We start from the raw sequence: 22,167 nt of genomic DNA on the forward strand, positions 1-22,167 counted from the left end.
TTTACATTTACAAAGTTCTGGATATATTTTGGCAACTCTTTTTTATTTTAGTTACAAACTGCTATTGTATTTTACAAAACAAAAATTTATGAAATAAAAAACTGCTAGACATGGGCTAGTATAAGTTTCTGACGCTATGATAACCTTGGATAAAAGTATCGTGGTTTTGTGATTACTGCTTTAAAATAAGTTAATTTTAAATGACTAGGTAAAAAACAACAACTTTTTTTCCCCATTGAACACAATAGACCCTTTTCACATTTCCGGGTTTCTCAGTAGGAGAAATCGTCATAGTTGGGATAACTTAGAGCGCAGTGAATGGGAGAAATCAACAAGTAATTTTTTACAATCCTATTTGTTCAAATAATAAATTAAAAAATGATGATGTTATAAAGACTTTCAGAAAAAAAAAAAAAAATGTGTGAGACAGATGACGGCAGCCAGAGGAGAGAATAACTTCAAATTTACTGTCCTGTCCCATAGATGCTGCATTAGAAATGCCTCGCAAAAGCGGTAATTTTGTTTTTTGTAATATGATGCAAAGACGAAATACTGTGTACACATAAATGCATATTAAAAACACAGATTATTTTACAAAACATAAAAAACACATTTAAAATCTTCACAAATCCCTTAGAAACTGTATAACAGAAAATTTAAGCAATTTTCAAACTTGAAACCGGTTATCGTCCCATGCCTAAAAATTGCAATTGATAAATTTTTTTGTAAAACATACTCCAGTAATCTTTGTTTAATTTAGAAACAAAATATTTTACCATGTAGCTTTTTAAATGTACTTTCTTAGTTGTCTTATGCATATCTTGTATGTTCAAACAATGTCAATGTGTGATTCAGTGATGTATCTTTCCTAACTTGTGAGCCCCTTTTTTTGACTTTTGCTAATTTTCAGCCCCTGCTTCTCTTTTTTTTGGTGTCCCCTTAGTGGCTGAAAGAATTTCCCTTATGTATTTGTGTGTGTGTGTGTTTGTGTGCAGTAGGGATATCCCCCCTAACCGTCTGTCCACACGCCATTAGCCCACTCTTGTCTCAGCCTCAGTAAAGCCCTTCAGCATTGAGGAGCTGGAATGTGCCTTTGTGTCCCATTAACAAAACAGAGACGCCATGTTCCTTTCCATCTTAAAGGCTGTGGGAAGGGTTGCACGTCTACAAGCTCAGTCAGATGGAACCGGCAGCACCATTTTTCCACACCTTTCCCTGACTGAATGTATAGAGCGATTAGTGATCGCTTTTTTTCCACATTCACCTCTGAAGACAATAGTGTTTCTGTGCATTCGGGGGGTACTTGACGGAAAATGACTGGTGAGGTAATGCAAGGGTGTTTGAGAGTGAATTAGAGGATAAAGGTTTGTCATTGCTCTTTTTTATTTGGGTCTTTTTTTTGCAGGCCACCAGAGAGAAAGCCTTTTACTTTAATCCGTCAGATAAAATTACTTGAGTGAAAATCGTGGTTTGAGAAGCAGTGGTGCACCTTGTGTGGTGTTAGTGCTGCACAAATGATTTACCGCTCAAGCTGAAGTTATGAGGTGAAGTGGGAAAGTTCAGGATAAAGGTTGTTTTATGTAAATGGACACAGGCAGCCTTCAGTCATACCTGCACACACACACACACACACACACACACACACACACACACACACACACACACACACACACACACACACACGGGTCATGAGAAGAGCTCTAAAGGAGAAGAGGGCCCTCTGTGTTCAGCCTTCTGGCAAAGACTCTCTCAGCCGTTAAAGGTGAAGCCTCATGAATGTCTCTGATCGCTTTTATTTTTCAAGAGCAACATCACGTATCCAGTTCAAGTCACATTAAAACTTAATTCCATCAAATCTAATTAACTAAGTTGTTTTTTTAATGTAGAATGTTTTTTTGATGTTGTTTAGAATATTACAAACTAGGGCTGCGCAATATGTTATATTATCATTGATATCACAATGCGTGTGTCCGCAATAGTCACATCGCAGGATATGCAATGTTAAGTCGGGATTATAGTTGATCAACAATTAAGAATACATAAGATTTGTGAAGTAATTGCAAAGTATAGTGAAACTTTATCATTTGCATGTGTTTTAAAGACATTTCAAGAAAGTGTAAAGCATTTAGGCACAATAATGTAAACATTTGTAACTTTAATGAAGAAAAATTTTACAGATTTATTATTACAATGAAAACTATAGTGTTATTGTACATTCTATTATTAAAGTTCAGTATTTGAATACTGTTTGACTCTCCAGAAAACCATAATGAACTGTTTATTGTACTTCTTCTTTGCTCTATTGTACTATTTTTGCAGTTTTATTATTATTATTATTATTATTATTATTATTATTATTATTATTATTATGATAAAAAATTGTAATTAATAAAAATTGATACATGATTCACATTTTACACAATCTACCAAACCAATCTAAATGATTGAAATTTTTATATATATAAAAAAACTAAAAATATCAATGTGAGATTTTTTCAATATCATGCAGCCCTAATACAAACCATTGAACAAGTACTTCTGAGATTATTCTTTTTAATGAATCAAAAACATATGGCTTACCATTTGCTGTGTGACTTGAATCAGTTTAATTACGAACTAGTTTTTGAAAAACAAAACTAGTATTTGAAAAACAAAAAAAGCAAAGCTAAAAAAAATTCCAGTAAACTTTTCTTATATAATTGTTATAGTTTTTTTTCTTATATTATTTAACAATTTTTACTGATTTTTTTTTTTATTCCAATGAAGACTTTACCATTATTGTACATTGCATTATTACATTTCTGTATCTGAATACTGTTTGACTCTTCAGAAACACATAAAGAACTGTTTATTTTACTTCTTTGCTCTATTGTAAATAATTATTCTTGTAATTTTATTATTATTTTTATACACAATTCACACCTTACAGAATCGACCCATAAAGACCACAAAAAACTGTTTATTTTACTTTGAGCAAAACTTATTTGTTTCAAAATTTTTAGAATAAAAAATGTTTACTCATTTTATTCAGGAAAAAAAAAAATATATATATATATATATCTATATGTATATGTGTGTTATTGAAAGATCGGCGTTATGACGCTTGTCACTACAATTTAATAAATATTAATGAAATGCAGTTTGAAAGGAAAATGAGCAATTGCTTGGTATTGTTATTTAGTTAAAGCCAAATATTACATCCTTTCTAAAAGCTTTTTAAGCCTTTAACTGCCCCACCAAGAAACTAATTTTTGGATTGCATTTCTTAAATCCTAAAGTCACTAGTTTAACACACTCAATGCAATTTTTTCCAATCCCATAATTTCTAAAATATCAACATCTACCAAATGGTCGATATGTTGTTTTTATGGTAAAAATACAGGAATTAATACATATACTATAAAAGTGTATGACCAATTTATTAAAAAAATTATCAAATTAAAATATTTTGATAAATTGCAACTACATCTTTATTTTTTGAAGTATAGCATAAAATATTTAAGATTCTTATTTAACATGTTTTCTTATTTTTGTTTTCACAATAAAACCAAAATCAAGTGGAGTAGTGCAACAGGAATATGTTTGTTTGAATTCTTTTTTTGTAAACCAACAATGCTGTACATTGTAAACCATTATTCAAAATGACTTTAACAGTCATTATTTAAAACAGTCAAAAGATGGTCAACCATTTGGTTGAGCAGGCAGTTAAAAGGGTTTATTGGTCAGAAATGGTTTCATTATTGTAAAATATTCTTATAGTGATATTATTTTTTAATTCTTTCACAATGTGGCTATGAAATATTTAGCAAAATATTACTTAAAAGATTTCTAAGAAACTTTTATTACAAGTAAAATAGTTAAGAGGAATTTAAACTTGTGATTCACATCCCTAATAAAATCTCCATCATCCAATATCCTTTCTAATTTAACCCTTGTTTTTATTTCTGATGAGCATAACCGAAGCCCCATAATGATTACAGCGACACGTAAGAGATTTCCTTGCAGTCACAAATGGTGGGTGTGGGACAAAGAGACAGACTGTTAGGCTGCCAAAATTTCTTAAAGCATTGCAAGTGTTTACACATGCAGCGCTCAGACCTCAAATCAAGCCGTATTGGCCATGCCCTTGTCCTGTGGTTTCTGTCTCTCGTGGAGAAAATATTCACCAAATGTCCGTTCTGCTGCAAGAACTGGATTAGTGGACTGACAAGTAGTCCCCAGTAGGAGTCTGACCGGAGATGAGCTTTAATCCAAGGTTTGCACGTCGTGTTCTCCTTGAGAAGTGTCCAGCAGCTGAAGAAGTGCGGATGTCTTCTCTGTCCAGCTCTTCCAGTAAGCAGTGTTTAACATGGCACTTGTCCTCCTCGCTGAACGTTTTGGACGTGTGTATGTGTGTGTGTGTGTGTGTGGTCTTACGCAGTGCCACTTGGCTGGCATTCCCCATGTGCCTGTGTTAGTGACCCACGGTGATCTCAGGCCCATCATCACCCAATGGCCGCACACTTCCTGACCCAAAAATGACCCTCCGGGGTCCCCCGCATCTGTCCACGCGCTGCCCCTGCCAACAATTTGTGCGAGTGTATGTGTGTGTTTATGAGCGTGAGAGAGGCAGAAAAGCAGAAAGTGTTGAATTTATTTAAACTGAGCTGATGATACATTATGTCTACAGGGCAGTAAAATAAACAGTTCTTCGCAGTTCATCATTTTCGGAAACCTCTGCTGTCTCCTTGTCTGTGTGGCATGTCATATTTTAGTCAGTCATGCTTCATTTTTTTTTGCTTTGCTATTTTTAAGAGTTTGCAATATTGTGTGTGTGTCTAAAAGAGAGAGAGAGAGAGAGAGTCATTTCAGGACAGGGTTTTTAAACCCTTGAGGTAAGTTCACATTGACAGCAGTTTGCAGTGGCAAAACAACCATCATTGTGTATGAGATTTGAGGTGACAAGTGACCATGCAAATCTAATGACACGCAAGCACTCAGAGGGGGAAAGCAGCTCAAGTAGGTTAGGAAAGAGGAACAGATTACTGTAAAAAAAACTATGGTGAACTACTCAGAAAAAAAAAATGTTTTCAGTGTTTAATGAGGATAAGCAGGAAGGAAGATAATGAACATAATCAATGTTTCCATGTTAATATTAAGCATCAAATATTCAAAAATATTAAGCAAAGCAAGTATTAAAAAGTCCAATATTTCACACACACACACACACACACACACACACACACACACACACACACACACACACACACACACATATATATATATATATAATATAGCATCTAAACATTCAAAGAAAAATAAAAACTGTCTAAAAGTTTGGGGTCAGTGTGATTTGAGCTTTTTATGCTTATCAAGTACACTGAAAAAAGTATTCAAAGATGATTCCTTGGATTTGCTAAATTTCTTTAAGATAAGTGATTGTAAACAATTTATTTGGGCTGAAATTAAACAAACAAACTAAGTACAATATTACAAAATTTTATTTGTTCGATTAAATTCAATACATTAATTGTTTGCAACCATTTTTTTCAGTGTAGGCCTGCTTAAAATTGGAAACAACTAACATTGTGATATTCAGTTTTTCTATGATAAACATTGCTATAATCTTTTTGAATAAATTAATAATTTAACATTGCTAGGGATGATTTTGAAGGGCAGATCACCTGCATGAAATATAATAAACAAATTACAAATATGGATGAATACAATAGAATAAAGATTTAAATGAAATAGTGCTTTATGGATCTTTCTCATCCAAACTGGCTTTTTTATGGCATATAAAAAAATCTCTGTCTGCAGCCTTATGCAGCCTAAAACGCTTTAAACTGTATGCGACTATTCACACTCACCCGGCATATGCATATTTTACCACAAAACCATAAAATGGACTATTGTAAATGTCACCTAATTAATTTAGTACTTTTAACGTTACACTAACACTTAATCTTAATCCTCACACTCAATTGAATGGCTTTATGGTGCAATTCGAGCAGAATTTGGCACAATCAGGAGTGTGAACAGTTGTTTATACATCTCATCACAGCTGACATGAGCTTTTTTGAAAATGAAGTATTGCAGAAATGTTGTAAAGGGGACTGCACAGTATATCACAAATTGATTGTTATCACAACAATAGTACATGCAATATACGTATCGCAGTGATGTATGATAAATTACATTTATTTTATGCATTGGTTATGTAAATTTGACGAATAAGATGGGGCCGTATTTTCCTTATCCCCACCTCCCCAGTAGTTGTTGCTCTGCTATTGGCTGGAAGGGCCTAAAGGTGAACTTAGAGTTATAAATAAACACTAATGGCGGGAGTCAAGATGACAGAGGAAAATAAAAACAGCCAAAGTTAGAATATAACTCATATGTTCACTCGTAGTGTTTTAAAGATTAAATGTTTGCACCTTGACAGTTTAAAAAAATTAATAGGGTATATATTAGGGCTGTGCAATTAATCTAAAATCCGATTTCGATTTTGGCTTTTCACAATTATGAAAAACCATTAATCGAGATAAACGATTATTCCATCATATACCGCCCCTTTTCCAGTTGTACACATTTGTTGCTCTGCAAAGCTCAGTTTCACGTGAAAATAAATAAAAGCATGTACTGTAATGTAACTTTTGCAGCACGTGATGTGCATCATTCATATTTTTAAAAGCGCAAAAGAGCGAATGCTGTTGTGTGTGTGCGCGCCGCGCTTAGCCTCGGACAAGCTCGGAGACAAGCAAAGCTCATCTTAATGTGCTGTCTTAATGTGAGTGCTTTAATCAACCCAGGCTCATTGTGGAAACGTAGTCCCGCGAACGTTTCTGGAGACCACGCAATACGTCCCGGCGAGTACGTACGGCTGCAGTTTTTTTGTTTCAAACGCCTCTCGCGAGTGCAGTTCGCGCCCGCGCTGTTCTCGTGTAAACCCACCAGAGGCCGCTGTCCTACTAACCGGATGATTTACTGCGCGACCGGCCAATCGGCTGACCCGCCCTCCTCCTTCCCTGAACCCAACCAATTTTACCGATTGACCCGTCCGCCCGCTCGCTTCCCTAAACCCGAGCAACAGTTTACAAAAGCCGTCCAAAAAAAGAAAAGCCCTGATTTTTTTTTTCTACCCTGTTTTCAGATTTTACCGCGTCCTCACCCTGTTACGAAACTCGTTCACTTAATTTTTGGGATTCTGTTTTTGTCTTACCTGATTGCTGGAACTGCTCTTCACCGGACTCGAAACCGATCTCCGTGGTTAACTCCTCTCTGCATCTCGAGCCTGCCGACGTACACGGTGAGCCGAGTGGACAAACGGGTTGCAGCGGGAAAGCCCTCCACAAAGAGGTAAGCGGTCGGCCAGTAAGCGCGAAAGGGAACATCGTCACTCCGCCCCGCAGCGTTCGCTTGAAAAAAAAAACCGCAGCCATACGTACCTCCCGGGATGTATTCCACTGTCTCCAGAAACGTCCACGGGACTACGTTTTCAGAATGAGCTTGGGTTGGCTTTAATGGTCAAATACAAGCACATTTATGTCAGAGCGCGGTGTTTAGTGATTATTCATATTAACCCTCGTTTGTTTAATAAACAAACAAGCTGAGAATCAAAAAACGTGAAAGAGAAACCATATCAAAGCGGGACTATGTAATCGTTTTGAATAATCGTGATTACAATTTTGACCGAAATAATCGTGATTATGATTTTTCCCATAATAGAGCAGCCCTAGTATATGCACACAGACCTTTCATTTTCAGCCAGCCAGCTCAAGAGCTTCCATTTTATCTCCACTGCCTGACTGAGATGTGATATAAAGTGGGTCCCAGACTGGACGAGAAGCACTGAATTAAATTAAATTGTACCATTTATTTTCAGTGGCGTTTCTGTTTTAAACTGCTGCTCCTGATGGCTATTGCATTTAACAGTCTTTCATCTTGTTTTAATCTTGAACAACTAAATGAATGCTTATTTCTATTTAACTGATTATATTTGAATTACATAACAACATAGATGCTGTAAAAGTAACTTTATAAAACTTTCACTGGAAGTTTAACGGTGGCTGAAAAGCAGTAGCTTTGCATATACACCATTAGGTCTGAATAGCTTAACTATTTTGATACCATTGTATAAATACATTTTTATAAAACAGAACTGACAAAATTTTTATTTATTTAAGTAAATGCTTTATTGTCAGAAATATCGTTATTGCAATACTCAACAACAATATCGTATATTGTCCCAGTATCTTGCAGCCCTAGTTGTAAATGTGTTGGAGAGAGTATGTGGAAGCGAGTGCAGAGTGTGGGGCATGCACTGAAATACTGAAGAGGCCCCTCTATAATTCATTCAGAGTGCTGAACTGTTGTCAAAGTCAGTCTGATTCACTGTGTTTGGTCTGAAGCAGCTGAGAGTCAGAAGGACGACAACTCACGCCATTCACACACTTGACTTCATCTCTGACCAGCACAAGCAGACAGTTGCGAATGCTAATAGATGGCCAGTGATTATTTCAATGTTGCTCATAGTCAATAGTGTTGTTGGGACGCAGGCAGGTTGCCTTGGCAGTTAATGGGTTTGTTTAATGTGAGCTTCCTGATGGAGGCTTGAAGAAGGCCATCTGCTGCGTTACAAACGCCTGTCTCCCATCACATCTTCTTTTTCTAATGGACACCAGACAAATGACAGGATGAAGCTCTGAGATCAGTGGAAAGGAATGAAGGGGAAGGATGGAGAGAGCGAAACAGAGGGAGAGTGATGGGCCGAACGATAAACAGAAAGGTTTACTGAGTGAGATGGACTGGGAAAACACTGAGACACACACACACACACACATTCAGTCTCTTGGTGTTACAACACACACAGACGCGCACATAGGTGCCGCCACAGACAGGTCTGTACACACACTCTTACTGGAAGGTGGGAAGCCTCTCTGGTCTCACTGGAATGTGAAATTGCTTCCCAGAAAGCTGCTTTTTATTTGGGTTTTGTTCCCATCAAGCTTCCGTCCAGTTCAGCTCACCTCTCTAGAGAGAAAGTGAAGGGAAGGCATGGTCCAGTTTGAGTGCTGTGGAAAAGAACTTGCTGGCAATAAGACGTGGGTGTTTTTCTGAATCCTGTCAGTATCAAACTCTTATGGGAGGCAACTTGCATTTAGGTGATCCTGTCAAAGACATCTGGTCAGCCCTCGCTGCCAAACATTAGCAAGCATGTGGAATTTTGACCTTGCTGATGTTGTATTAAAACAACTGTTATTTTAAGCTGTCCAGATATCGGCTGATAAATGTCAGCTATTGGCTGATATTTTTATAGCTTATTCGTCTTTAGTGGAGGAATGTTTCCTTCTCACCACTTTTGTTTTACAATTTGATAATACTTTATCATAAAACAATTATGAGATGTTTATTAGAACTACAGCATTGTTATTTATTACTGTTTTATTAATGTTTAAAATTTGCAAAAGTGAATTGAGCACCATAGCTAAAAGGGAACGTTTGATTTTTATTTATTTCATTTCTTTTTTTGCTGCCGAAAGAAGGCTTGAGTCTGTAAAAGGGCCGTACGATTTTGTAAATCATAATTTTTATTTATTTATTAATTTTTTTCAAAAAAATCAAGATCGTGATTTTCTCATGATTCTGTAGATTTGAAATAAAGTTTAAAATGAGTAGATAATTATTATTATTTATCAAACATGTGGTAAAACAACAATATTAGGCCTATGTGTACTGTCGGTTTAATTGCTACATTTTGTTTAGACTTTGAATGGAGGACCTTAAATTTGTCCTGGTTGTTATTTACAGTAAAATGACGACATCAGAATACAACTATTCATGATTCTAAAGTTGAATGATTATGTTTTTAGACATATGCTTGTTGTTGTCATTGACAACATTTTCAAACCCTTTTAGACTGGTAAAATGAAACTTTTGTCATTATTAGATTCCCTTTCATGTCATATAGGCTAGAGTAGTTATACTGAAACAGTAAACATTGATTTTCATGCACAACAGTATGTGTTAGCTATGATTGAAAAAACATTTTAAACGCTTGCCGAAATCATTACTCTAAAATGCAATATGATCATTTAAATGATGTTCGCACTTTCGGTTTCACTTTCACTGCAGAGTGCGCTCATGTCATGGCTGCCATCATTCTGAGGAAAAAACACACATGCAAATCATACCTTTCGCACAGCTCCCAAACGATCCCTCAGTGCAACAAACTGAACGGTATTTACAGCTTTATTACCTGTTATTCACAGCCTATGCAGGTTCTGTTCACTAAAGTAAACATTATTGGTGTACATGCGCGAGTCCTATCGATAATAAACAAATAGTTTGTCAGCTCATGCGTGATTTTGCGGTCACAAATTTGTCATTACATGAAGACAGAATTTACATTTTTTGGGTCAATTATACCTTATAAATACAGTATGTGACACTTTTAACACCATTTGGAGGTGTCCATGTTGCTGAGCCACGTGTAAAGAATGTGAAGACTTGTTCGACTGCCTATATGCTTTTCTCAGAGTTATTGAAAAGCAGTATTAAGATCATGTGTAGGGTCGAATCGAGATTGCAATCTTTTTTGAATAATAAGCCCTGTATCTATAATACTTATTTATTATGCTTATGATTTATGGTGCCTTTTTTCCTTCAGTAGCAACACATTACCTATTTCATTAAATGAAAAGAGCAGTCCCAAACAATTTGTTCTCCACAGTAATGAAAATCCATTAGCCTGTTTTTTTTTTGTTTTCATAATTTTTTTTTTTTTTAATTTTGAGAAATCATAAGTCCTGGTTAAGTGAGTCATTTTGTGTTTTGCTAATACTTTTTAAGTCATGTAATGCATTTAAGCCCATTTTTAAATCATACTTTAAGTAATTAAAAGTGTGCATGGGCGGTGGAGAGCACTACATTTGAATGGTTTGTTCTTGGCTCTTGTACAGTCTTAACTCAAGTGTATGTTGTTTGTGTGCATCGGCGGTGTGTTCAGCCTTGTCCATATCTCATTACAGATAGACTATCAGCACAGTCCCAACACACTGTGTGCTTACGGCCATGGTGTTCCTGTGGAATTAGCGGCTTAATACACTTCCTTTCTCGCATTCCTGCTGTCTTTCTCTTTCTGTAAATCCTTTGCTTTCTCTGTCTCAGATTTGTATTTTTTTTTTTTAGTCGAGATGTTTGCTCTCAAGGCTAAGTGTTTGTGTTAGAGCTCACGTGAGGGAATTGGCATCTCGCTCTGTGACTCCAGAACTGTAGCCCTTTTTGACTGGACATAAAGCTGCCTGTGTGTTGGTGTGACCTTCTGAATATATTTTATGTATTTTTTTCATACCCTTTAAGTTATGCATGCATGTGTGTGGTCGTCTTCTCTACTTTTAGTATTGGGTGAGCTTTTTAGGATCTCAGGTAGTTTAGTTCAAAGATGGTTTAGACTGGAACTCATTACTCAGAGTTTAAATCCCATGTTCTGCGTCAGACGGCGCTCTTTTCCCAAACAATTTAAGAAAAACATTTAAGTGGCGTCTTCCCAAACATTTAAAGAGCCAAGTACAGTGTTTAAATTCGTATATCCTATCTTTGAAACCATCAGGCCTAATTTCTTTAGAGAAAACACTGAGCTTGTGGTCTAGGAGGTAGTCAGTTCTGCTTATCTTTCTGCTTTTTATAATTGTGTGGTTTAAACTGTACAATTGACTTTTCAGTGGCAAACGGCTTGCTGGAGCTCTCAGATATGACTCAAACTTTTCTCTTGTGTAGCAAAGGAGAGGAATTTGTCAGGCATGACATCATCCGACCCGCCGATAGGCTTCCAGTGTTTAGTATTCAGTCTCTACTGTATGTAACGCTGAAGGAAAAACAAATCATCAGCCTTCTACTTGTGAAGAGACTAATGTACTTCATATTCAGGGTGGAGGTCCTGCTTGAAACAACAAACCATGAGCTCTGCTTTGGCCCTCAAACTCGGTGCAGGATTGCTGGTTTTGCACACATTTTTAATCAATCCCATAAGTTAAATGTATTAACATTTTATGTTAAAAATAATCTGTAATTTGTCTTATTTACATTTGATGTTTACTTTTTACCAGCACATGTGCTCCTGATTTGAAAAATCCAGAAACACATAAGGGCACAATGAAAATTGATCAGTTAGTTTGTTTTTCTTTAGTTATGGGATATGGGAGAATTTACTAGCACTTAAATTCAAAATTTAGGTTCAAACTGCGCTTATCCAAAGATTCAAAATAAATTTATGCATAAAACAGGAACATCGAACCAAAAAAGGTGCAAATAAATAAAGCAGTGTTTGCATCCAACAAGTCAAAGAGAAAAAAATCATCACTTCCTGATTAACTCCCGCCAATAGGAGAAACTGCGTCAATCTTTTCTTTATTTAATAAATAACTTGCGACTCAGACATGCAATGAATGCTTGGTGGCGTTTGAAGTTGTGAGACAAAACAACATTTTATGTTTTATAGTGTGCTCAGCCTGCTGGTTTACCCATTCACACACACCTTTATCATTACATAATATCTTAAAACAAAATCACATGACTTTTTAATGCACATACTAAATTTGCTCGGTAAAAGGGTTTCAATCATAGTTTATATGCATCTTTTGTTGGTAAATAAAAAAATTACTCAATTATGCACATATGCTTTTTATGCACATTTTCAAAACTTACGCACATCTTTACATTTCTATCGACAGTTTTTATGCGTATATCAAAAATTCACATAAAATTAGGTGGATGGAAACATACTGTAAAAAATGGTATTTATTATAAAATCTATTTAACAGATTTTTTTTTTGTCTTAAATTTGATTTAGCAATTTATTGAATATTATTACATGTGCACCCATAGTATATACTCATTCTTCCATAGTTTATACTCATAATTTAAAAGTCCAATAATTTTCCAGTAGATTTTAGGTTCAAACAAGCTCCAACATCTTGCCTAGAAGTTTCTGATGTCTGGAAATCTGAAGATGTTAATTTGCTGGTTCAGGTGGGTTTAAACTGTGCTGAACTGTAGAGCACAGTGACCCCATTAACTGATTTGGACACCCCTTGTTTAAATCTAAAAGAATGAAATGTGTCTTTGTTTCATGAGCACATTTCTAAACGTTTTAGCCTTGTTCCTTAAAACACATCATTTGCAGAGCTGTCAATCAAAGGGATGTTGTCACAGAAACGCCTCACCCTTTGTGGCCCAAAAGCCAGTGGGTAAATGAGACCCACCCATGCCATAAAACACATACACACACGCGCTCAACAATCACATCTCCAGGCCTTATCATGGGGCAGGCTGTGGCTGGGCTCCTTCAGGGCTTGGCAGGGCTGTGAGCGGGCAGGCTCAGCTGTGATGTGGGGCTCTGTGGGCAGCTGTGGCCACTGAAAGGCCTGCTGTGGTGCTGCTGTGGTTTGCCGACATGCGGATGCACCCATGTTTCACTGATGCAGTGGAAATGTAAAAGTTAACCCTCAGAGTCTGAGCGGAGGAGTTTAGCCTGCAGAGAGGAACTGCTGTTGAGCACATTCCTGCAAATGCTTAGGGACACTGCTTTGTTTTACCATCTGATTCACCAAAAGAAAAAAAATGAACAAAATCTGTCAAACACAAAATAAGATATTTTAAAGAATTTTGAAAATCGGTGGCAATTGACTTTCTCCTGTGAACATCAACTGCTAATTGCCTTTTCTAAAATATTTTCCAAAAAATCTTCTTTTGTTAAAGATTGGAAACCACTTGAGGGTGAGGAAATAGGGAATAAATTGGTTACTATCCCTTCAAGTGAAATTGAGTCACATTAATCAGGAAACATTACAGTCAAAACATATTTCAACTTGTTGAAAACTGTTGAAAATCGGCGAATGCCATTAATCTAAGACAATTCCAAGACTTGCAGGTTGATTCTAAGGTCTTGTCTGCTCATAGGTTTTGTTTGAAAACTGGTCTAACATTCCATTCATATTGAGTTTTTTGAGAAGCTTTTTGAAAAAGCTCTATGTATTTGGTAATATTGTTGTAAAAATTAGAAAAATCTTTAGAAAATCATGTTGAATTTTTGTCATTTTACATGTGACAGAACATGCAAACTCCAAACAAAAAGGCCTCTTGGTTCATTCAGGACTCAAACTAGCAACCGTGCTAAGAATTTATGGCCCATTTCTACTCAGTGGTATGGTATGGGTTTATGCGGGTCAACTTTATCAGGCTTGTGTTTCCACTGCCAACAGAGTACCAATAATGGGCTTGGTGTACGACAGAAAGTTTCAGTTAACGTCTTTCCCGCTCGAGGAAATGTCTACAGTAAAGCTGTATGGGTCGTTCACATATTATATGTGAAGCGCTTCTCACAAAACAAATGCTTTATACTCATAAATACTTGTGTATAAATGTTCATTACTAACCCTTCTATGAACATGATGTGATTATAACTGCAGATCAATGACAAAGCCTACTGTAATGTCTGCAATTATATAAATTAATAAATAAATAAATGCAACATATATGAACACATACAGACCCTTACAGTCTCCGATATGTTACCAATTACAGATAAACTACACACAGCATACATTTAGTCCTTATTTGGGTTCAAAAACAACACGCAACATATAGCCCACAGTAAGTGCAAACCTCTCATCTGTACCTTTAATCTTCACCAGCACATGTAAGCTTGTAAAAGTTAGAAAGTAATTCCGTCATTCTGAGATCATAATAGTCCAAAAGGTTAAACATGAGAGTTTGTGTTATGATTTAGGTTGCTCAAAAATCACTTGCTCCTTTGCTTTGTTGGGCTTCTCCTTTGTTTTTTCGCGCTTCATTCTCAAGTTTTTCCGTTTCTGAAAGGATCGAATGTTAGAAGCTCTTCAATAATCATGCGAACGTTATTATCATAAAATTAAGAAGTTTGCTATTTTAAATATATACGTGCACGCAAACTCTCTTGAGAAAGTGAAACCGCTCGCGCTTTAGATGGCCTTGTAAACAACAACGATGCACAGGGTAGATTCTGCTCTTCCTCTTGGTTTTGTGGGTGTTCATCAAGACGACGACAAGGTTTGTTTAAGCTTGGGTCAACCATGGCTCGTTATTTAATGTGTATATTATTACGGTGTAATGTCTCGGCTGTATAATTAAAACAGGTGCTTCTTTTGTATTCATTTTCCTGGTGTGTGCACAAGCTAGTGACGTATCTCTGTTAACCAATAGCATTTAGCTGTGCATCTGGCTCCGCCTTTTGGTATGCTTTTGTTTTGCTAGGTACTCTTTCAAAAGTGTAGCCAAAATGTAGTATGGTACTGTTTGCTTCTGGTTTCTTTTGACAGTGGATATGGCCATAAAAGCGTACTGAAACATACTGTACTGAACCGTACCATACCACTCAGTGGAAACGGGCAATTAGCCACCATTTCGCCTCACAGTTGAATCTGCTGCCTTGCCTTGCTTTAACAATATTATCTTTTTAAAGGTTTCATGAAGGAGAAGCAGTGGCACAGTAGGTAGTGCTGTCGCCTCACAGCAAGAAGGTCGCTGGTTTTAGCCTCGGCTGGGTCAGTTGGCGTTTCTGTGTGGAGTTTGCATGTTCTCCCTGCATTTGCTTGGGTTTCCTCCGGGTGCTCCGGTTTCCCCCACAGTCCAACGACATGCGGTACAGATGAATTGGGTAGAATGTGTGAATGAGTGTGTGTGGATGTTTCCCAGAGATGGGTTGAGGCTGGAATGGCATCCGCTGAGTAAAAACGTGCTGGATAAGTTGGCGGTTCTTAATAATAATAATAATAAAGGGACTAAGCCGAAAAGAAAATGAATGAATGAAAATTGGCAGTTGTGTGTGTGTATGTGTCTGTGTGTCTGTGTGTGTGTTTGTGTGTGTGTGTGTGTGTGTGTGTGTGTGTGTGTGTGTGTGTGTGTGTGTGTCTGTGTGTGTGTTTGTGTGTGTGTGTGTGCGGTTGAAGGTTTCATGAAACTGGAATTCATGTAGTTTGCGATTTGCTCAAGTTTTTCATGCTGAGTGGTAAACGTTTAGCGAATTTGCCCCTGAGTGTTAAGGTTGTGGACAAACAAGCTTGTTGTGCTGCTTTCAGAGTGATTAAGAGTGAACGTCTCACGTTAAGCTCTTAAAGAATAACTGTTGGTTTAGAGTGAGGGAATGACGCTACCCTCATAGAAAATGAGGCTGTCGTTCATAAATCAATGTTCTCTGTCCTATAGCACGAGTTTAACTAGGCTTCTTTCTCTTTCCTGCTGTATTTTTGTTACTATTACTGACAGGCAGAAAAGCTGCAGTGCTCTGTTGAGACTTGACATGTTTCTGAGCTCTCCTAACACAAGGGTTTTTCTTCTTCCTTCCATGTTTGTAGTATGTATTTTCCATTCAGTCACGCTCCATCTGTAGCGCTTAGGGTGGTCCTTATTTGTTTTTCTAGAGTTAGTAATTTCATGACAATGCCAAATTGTATCTGCATTTGTGAGCTGAAATCCTCAACTGTTTGAGCTTGTTGCCGGATTTTACCTTCACAACACCCTGCAGGTACTACATTAGAGAGAGCTTCTACATTAGATTATCTTTTTTTCCATTGGTGTTACAAGATTGTTTACGCCTGCAATGAGATCAGAATGTTTTGGCTATTTTTTTTATTAATATGAAAAATAAAATAGGAATATATTTAACATATTATAATATAAATTAATATTTCATAATATAATATATTTTATAAACCTGATAGCAGTATTTTAATAGAATGGAAAAAAGACAATTATGTTATGTCTTTCTGAATGTATGACTTTAATTTTTTCTAAGAACAAAATTACACATTTTAAATATTTTTTTGAGTTTTGAGTACACGGTTATGAACACCACCAGCAAAAAAAGGAAAATTGCAAGACTAAAAATTGTATGGATTTATTTAGGCATTTGAATTGCGTTATGGGTCTTTGATATTTGCCTGTCAAATTTTGATGTTTAAATTATTACTTTTTTTCAGTATAACAAAGTAACTTTAATTTATTTGATGTTTAAGTTCTTTTAGTTACTGTTTATTTGAAATAATGTTGTATACTGTTTTTGTACTGTATCATGCCAACCCAGACAATGTATTGTTTTGAACTCTTAAAGTTAAATGCTATTTGGGTGTTTCTGCCTGGATTTTGCCTACCCAAGTTTACAAGCTTCCCAAATCCACATGCAGAGATGTAAATGCAAAAATGTTGTATCATTTTAAAGAAAACCCTTTGAATTTTAATAAAACACTGTTGAAAGTGATTCATTCATTCATTTTCTTTTCGGCTTAGTCCCTTTATTAATCTATACGCTTATTAAATACGCTCTCGTTCACACACATAGGCTACGGACAACTTAGCACACCCAATTCACCTATACCACATGTTTTTGGACTTATAGGGGAAACCAGAGCATTCGAAGGAAACCCATGCAAGCATGGGGAGAACATGCAAACTCCACACAGAAATGTCAACTGACTCAGTCAGGACTTAAACCAGCAACCTTCTTTCTGTGAGGTGACAGTATTAACAACTAAGCCACGATGTCGCCATGAAAAAAAAAATTATATATACATGCAGAAACGAGCAGGTATTTTATTCACTCATTCATTAATTTTTTTTTCAGCTTAGTCACTTTATTATTCTGTAATCGCCACAGCGGAATGAACTACCAACATATGCTTTGAGCAGCGGATGCCCTTCCAGCTGCAACCCATTGCTGGGAAACATCCACACACTCTCATTCACACACATGCACTATGGACAATTTTAGCTTACCCAATTCACCTGTAGCACATTTTTTTGGACTTGTGGGGGAAACCGAAGCACTCGGAGGAAACCCATTCGAATGCTGGGAGAACAATGCAAACTCCACACAGAAATGCCAACTGACCCAGCCAAGGCTCGAACCAGCGACCTTCTTGCTGTGAGGCGACACTACCTTCTGCGCCACTGCGTCACCCATATATAATTAATAATTAATTAAATTATATTGCTATTAAAGTAAATTCGACAAAAATACTATATAAAATACTTTATGAAATACTTTTTATAAAAAAAAATGAAATTTATTTGCAGTTTCTTAGTCAAAATCATTCCACATCAGTATAGAAGTTTGAGACATTTGTAATTGATTTTGGTGTCATAAGAATGAGACGTATCACTTTTCGGTCCAGATCCTAGTGCACAAATAACAATTGTGCTATTTCAGCATAACTTAAAATGCTGTGGAAATGGAGTCATCCAGTGAAAAGCACACAGTCTTTAAGAGCATGCGTTATCAGTCTCATAGGATAGAGTTTCCTTCAGTGAAGGCTCCAGTAGGCCTCTGTCTCCGTCCCTGTCTTTGTCACTGCAGTGCGGCCCCTGGCCCCTAATGAGGAAACCTGCTACTCGGGGATAGAGATCACATTCACAGACCCAAACACACATACTCTTCTTTCTCTCTCTCTCTTTCTCTCTCATCCTGCTCCCAGGCACCCCAGCCAAAAGACTGAGAGAGTCTGCAGTGGGGCGAAAGGCTGCGGGTGTGGAGGAGTGTGTGTGTGTGAGTGTGTGTGTGTGTGTGTGAGTAAAGGAGGAACAGGACTGTCAGTAATACATAATGTATCCAGAGGACCACCGGGACCGCTGCACAAATAGGGGCCCAGGGACGCCACCGAGAGAGAAAGAGAGAAAGAGCAAGTGATAAGGAATGAGAGGAGAAAAGGGGAGTGTTCTGGTGCTACTTGGTCCATTGAAAGCAGCCTGAAGGGTAATTGGATAGGGCAGGTAACCTCAGATCAAAAAAAAAAAAAAAAGATAGCGTAGCAATGGAAGGGTCATAGCTGCGAGGGGGATTGAGAGGCCTCTTTGGGAGCTTGTGATGGGGGGTAATCTGATACACAGTGTGGCCAGAGGCCCTTATGTTCATGTATATGCTTTCAAGACCCAAGACAGCCCTTGCAAATAAAATCCAAGATGGCGGATTCTCTCGTCCCTTGCTTTTTGTCATCCTTCAGGGTTGGAGATGTGCCTCATTAGCTTGTGTAGCATGTTTGTTAGGCTCCGTCTCCACGTCTACTGTTTGCGGCCTGGCTTTTGAAGCCACACATAATGGATTCCTAATCAAGATCTCGCTCGGCCCCAGCTGAAAAAACCTGCCTGGGCTTCAGTGCATCTCCTCCAGAACAAAGACAAACACAAACACACACACACAGACACACACACACAGAGACAAAATTCTGGCTGGAATACTGCAGGATAAATAAACAAGAGGGCTGAGATGTATAACAAGGAGAATGCCACATGAAAACACACTTCTTATGATTTACATGTGCTGGTTCACATTTCGTTTTGGCGAGTTTGTGTTGTGGCGTCTCTAACGGAGGGTGTTTTAGGGTCAGTGTTCTGACCTCTCACTGTCGAACTGCCATTTGCTTCTCTTGCTGCCCACACACTTCACCTTTCAGCCCAAATGGAAAAAGGGAAAGAGAGAGAGGAAAACACTTTGTGTACTGCCTGCATTTTTGTCATGCTGCTACATGCTATCTCTCCGTCTCCTTGACAGCCTCTTCTCTCTCTCTCTCTCTCTCTACTTCTATCCATGTCTATCTTTCTCTCTCTCTGTCTTTATGCTCTGAGCCTCAGTGCCTCAGGGAGAGAAGGAGAGAGATAGTTTCATAGAAAATAAGAGAAGAAAAAAAGAGAACTAGAGGATTTTACTCAATAAAAAAAGAGTAGTTTTCTCTCATGTGTTCACTCCAATACAATTTTTATGTACATTAAAATTCATAATAAAAGTAATGCTGATAACATTCTTGAAGCCTTTCACCATTAACATTCATTATGTAGAAGAAAAGAGTCTGTAAACTTAGATGTATAGAGAGCAAGAAAGATTAATGGCACATTACAGATCTGATTCAATTCAGATGATTTAGCTCTATATAGTTTTCTCTTTGGAGTTTTTGGGTATACTAGACTTTTCATTTTTTTTTTTTTTATCCACTGCCTCTTTGGATGAAAATTATATCAAGATTGATTTTGTAATGGGATGGAAATCTTTAAGAATTTCACGATCTGATTCCAAAAGGATTTTTAGCCTTCAAGGTGTAATATGCTCAATGATTGGTTATATGCTTAATGATTGGAATCTCTGTACGAGACGCATCTTTAAAGACTCTACTCATCTGGAATGGAGTGCACCGTATGGCGGCATATGATTCTGTTGTAGTCAGTGTCCATCAGGATTAAATGCTAAGGATTTTTTTCTATTGGCCCGATTGGGTTCAGATTTTTACCTGCCCTGCCAAAATTTTCACTGGCCCCACCAATAAATTTTTTTTTATATCTATTTCTTAACCACGTATTGTAAATTAGGTGTCAAAAATGTAAACTTTAAATATTTAAAAATGTTAATAAATGTAAAATTAGCAAAATTCAAAGTGCTATGCAAATAACAACAACAAAAAAACGGTATGGATAATTGCAGTTCTAAATTATTTAACAAAAGGTGGCTGACTTGCCGAACTAATGGCAATCTGTGCAAAACATCACTACATGTTTTCCGTCGTGTTGTACCTACGTAAATGTCTGCTTCCAAGACGTTAGAAACAGACAGACGTTTCATTTTCTTTTAATCTCATAATTTGATGTTGCCGCCATGTTGCCGTCTCTTCACTGTACTGGTTGTTACCAGGTTATAGGAAAAAATAACGTGCTCAGAACATCCAATCATATAAGCAGAACCAAAAAGCAATATGGTGTTTAAGACATCACAGAGAAGGTGGCATTTAAAAGCTTTAAAGCACAAACTTTATCTCGATCCCGAGATTGTATTTGCACACATTTGACAAATAGCCACATGCGAACAAAACGTTAAGTTCTTTTTGTTATTGCCACCCTGTCTATCATCTTTAGTCATTTTAAATTTGCTGGCACACCGGGCAAGTAGTGCAGCATGGCATGGCATCTATGACAACAAGGTTTCGCTTTCAGATGCGTCCTAAAGCCAAGTACAACGGATAAGAAGTGCCTCGCCAGTAATAATCTATTTGTTCAAATGAAGCTAATTCAACAGTATGTTTAAATATATATAGAGCTAAATATATAGATAATATATAGAGATAAATATATATAGAGCTAAAATTTAAAATCTGGGGTCATCGTTATTATGCAGTATATTGATGTAAAAGATTGTATTGAGATTGGTGTTGCATTAAATTTGATGCCAGCAATGTGGGTTTAAGGTTAAAAAGTATAAATTGAATTGAAAGACTTGAAATAATCCCCTGATGTCATACTTGCATGACAAGAGAGGTAAATAGTGCAGCACTGATGTCATCAAACACACATTACTTTTTTCAATTATTGTTTCGTGATCTCACTGTCTGATCTGGATTCAGGTCTTATCTGTCATCACAGACATACAGATCTCTGTTTGAACTTGTAAAGCGTGAACATCAGCTCTGGGAGGAACTGCTCAAAGAAATGTATCAAATAGAAATAATTTACAGTATGTAAGCTTATTAGGTTTATTTTTTAATTAGGTCAAATGAGTCATTTTAGTCTTGTCTTTTCTTTATCATAAGTGTCAACTTGTTTCACATTTACACTTTTATTATTATAATACACTTAAACTCAGCTTAACGTTTTTCAAGGTTTGAAATACCATTATATTTTCACATGCCTTTTTATTTATGTATTTTGTTATGAAATGTTAAAAATACATTGAGTACTGCTCATGACATTACCAAGAAATCTGTTTTAAATGATTGTCCACACATGGCCAGATTTGTTGGTAAGTCAGGTCAAACCCAAAGTGAGTCTAATTACAATATAAATAATCGGTGATCCCTTTTTTCCATTATAAAATGGTGACGCAGCCAACCAGAAAATCTATATCTGAAAAAGAAAATGCATCTAAACAGAAAATGTAAATGTTTGTGCTGTATTAAACAGTAGAAATTCAACTGCTAAACCCCTAACTAAGAGCATTTGTTCTTTTGTTTCCATAGGGACATCAGCATGAACAACATCACTGAGCTGCCTGCTAATGTCTTCAGAAACCTGCCGTATCTGGAAGAACTGTGAGAGTGAATTCTGCTTTTCTCCCTCTCTTTTTGTACTTTATCCCTTATGCTCTTTTTCGTTTTTTTTCCATGTATGGTTGATATTGTC

The 22,167-nt window shown here is 36.8% G+C and overlaps 1 protein-coding gene across 2 annotated transcripts in view; it reads left to right on the plus strand.

Moving 5' to 3' along the window:
* The window catches only part of lgr4 (leucine-rich repeat containing G protein-coupled receptor 4), a 91,229-nt gene that overhangs the window by 6,936 nt on the left and 62,126 nt on the right, over window positions 1-22,167 (plus strand). For both annotated transcript variants that reach the window (XM_068222318.2, NM_001353862.1), the window contains exon 3: window positions 22,005-22,076. In XM_068222318.2, coding sequence (XP_068078419.1) covers window positions 22,005-22,076 — 72 coding nt within the window. The remainder of the gene's footprint in view (window positions 1-22,004; window positions 22,077-22,167) is intronic.

Source organism: Danio rerio, chromosome 7 (genome assembly GCF_049306965.1).
Source record: "Danio rerio strain Tuebingen ecotype United States chromosome 7, GRCz12tu, whole genome shotgun sequence".
NCBI lineage: Eukaryota > Metazoa > Chordata > Actinopteri > Cypriniformes > Danionidae > Danio > Danio rerio.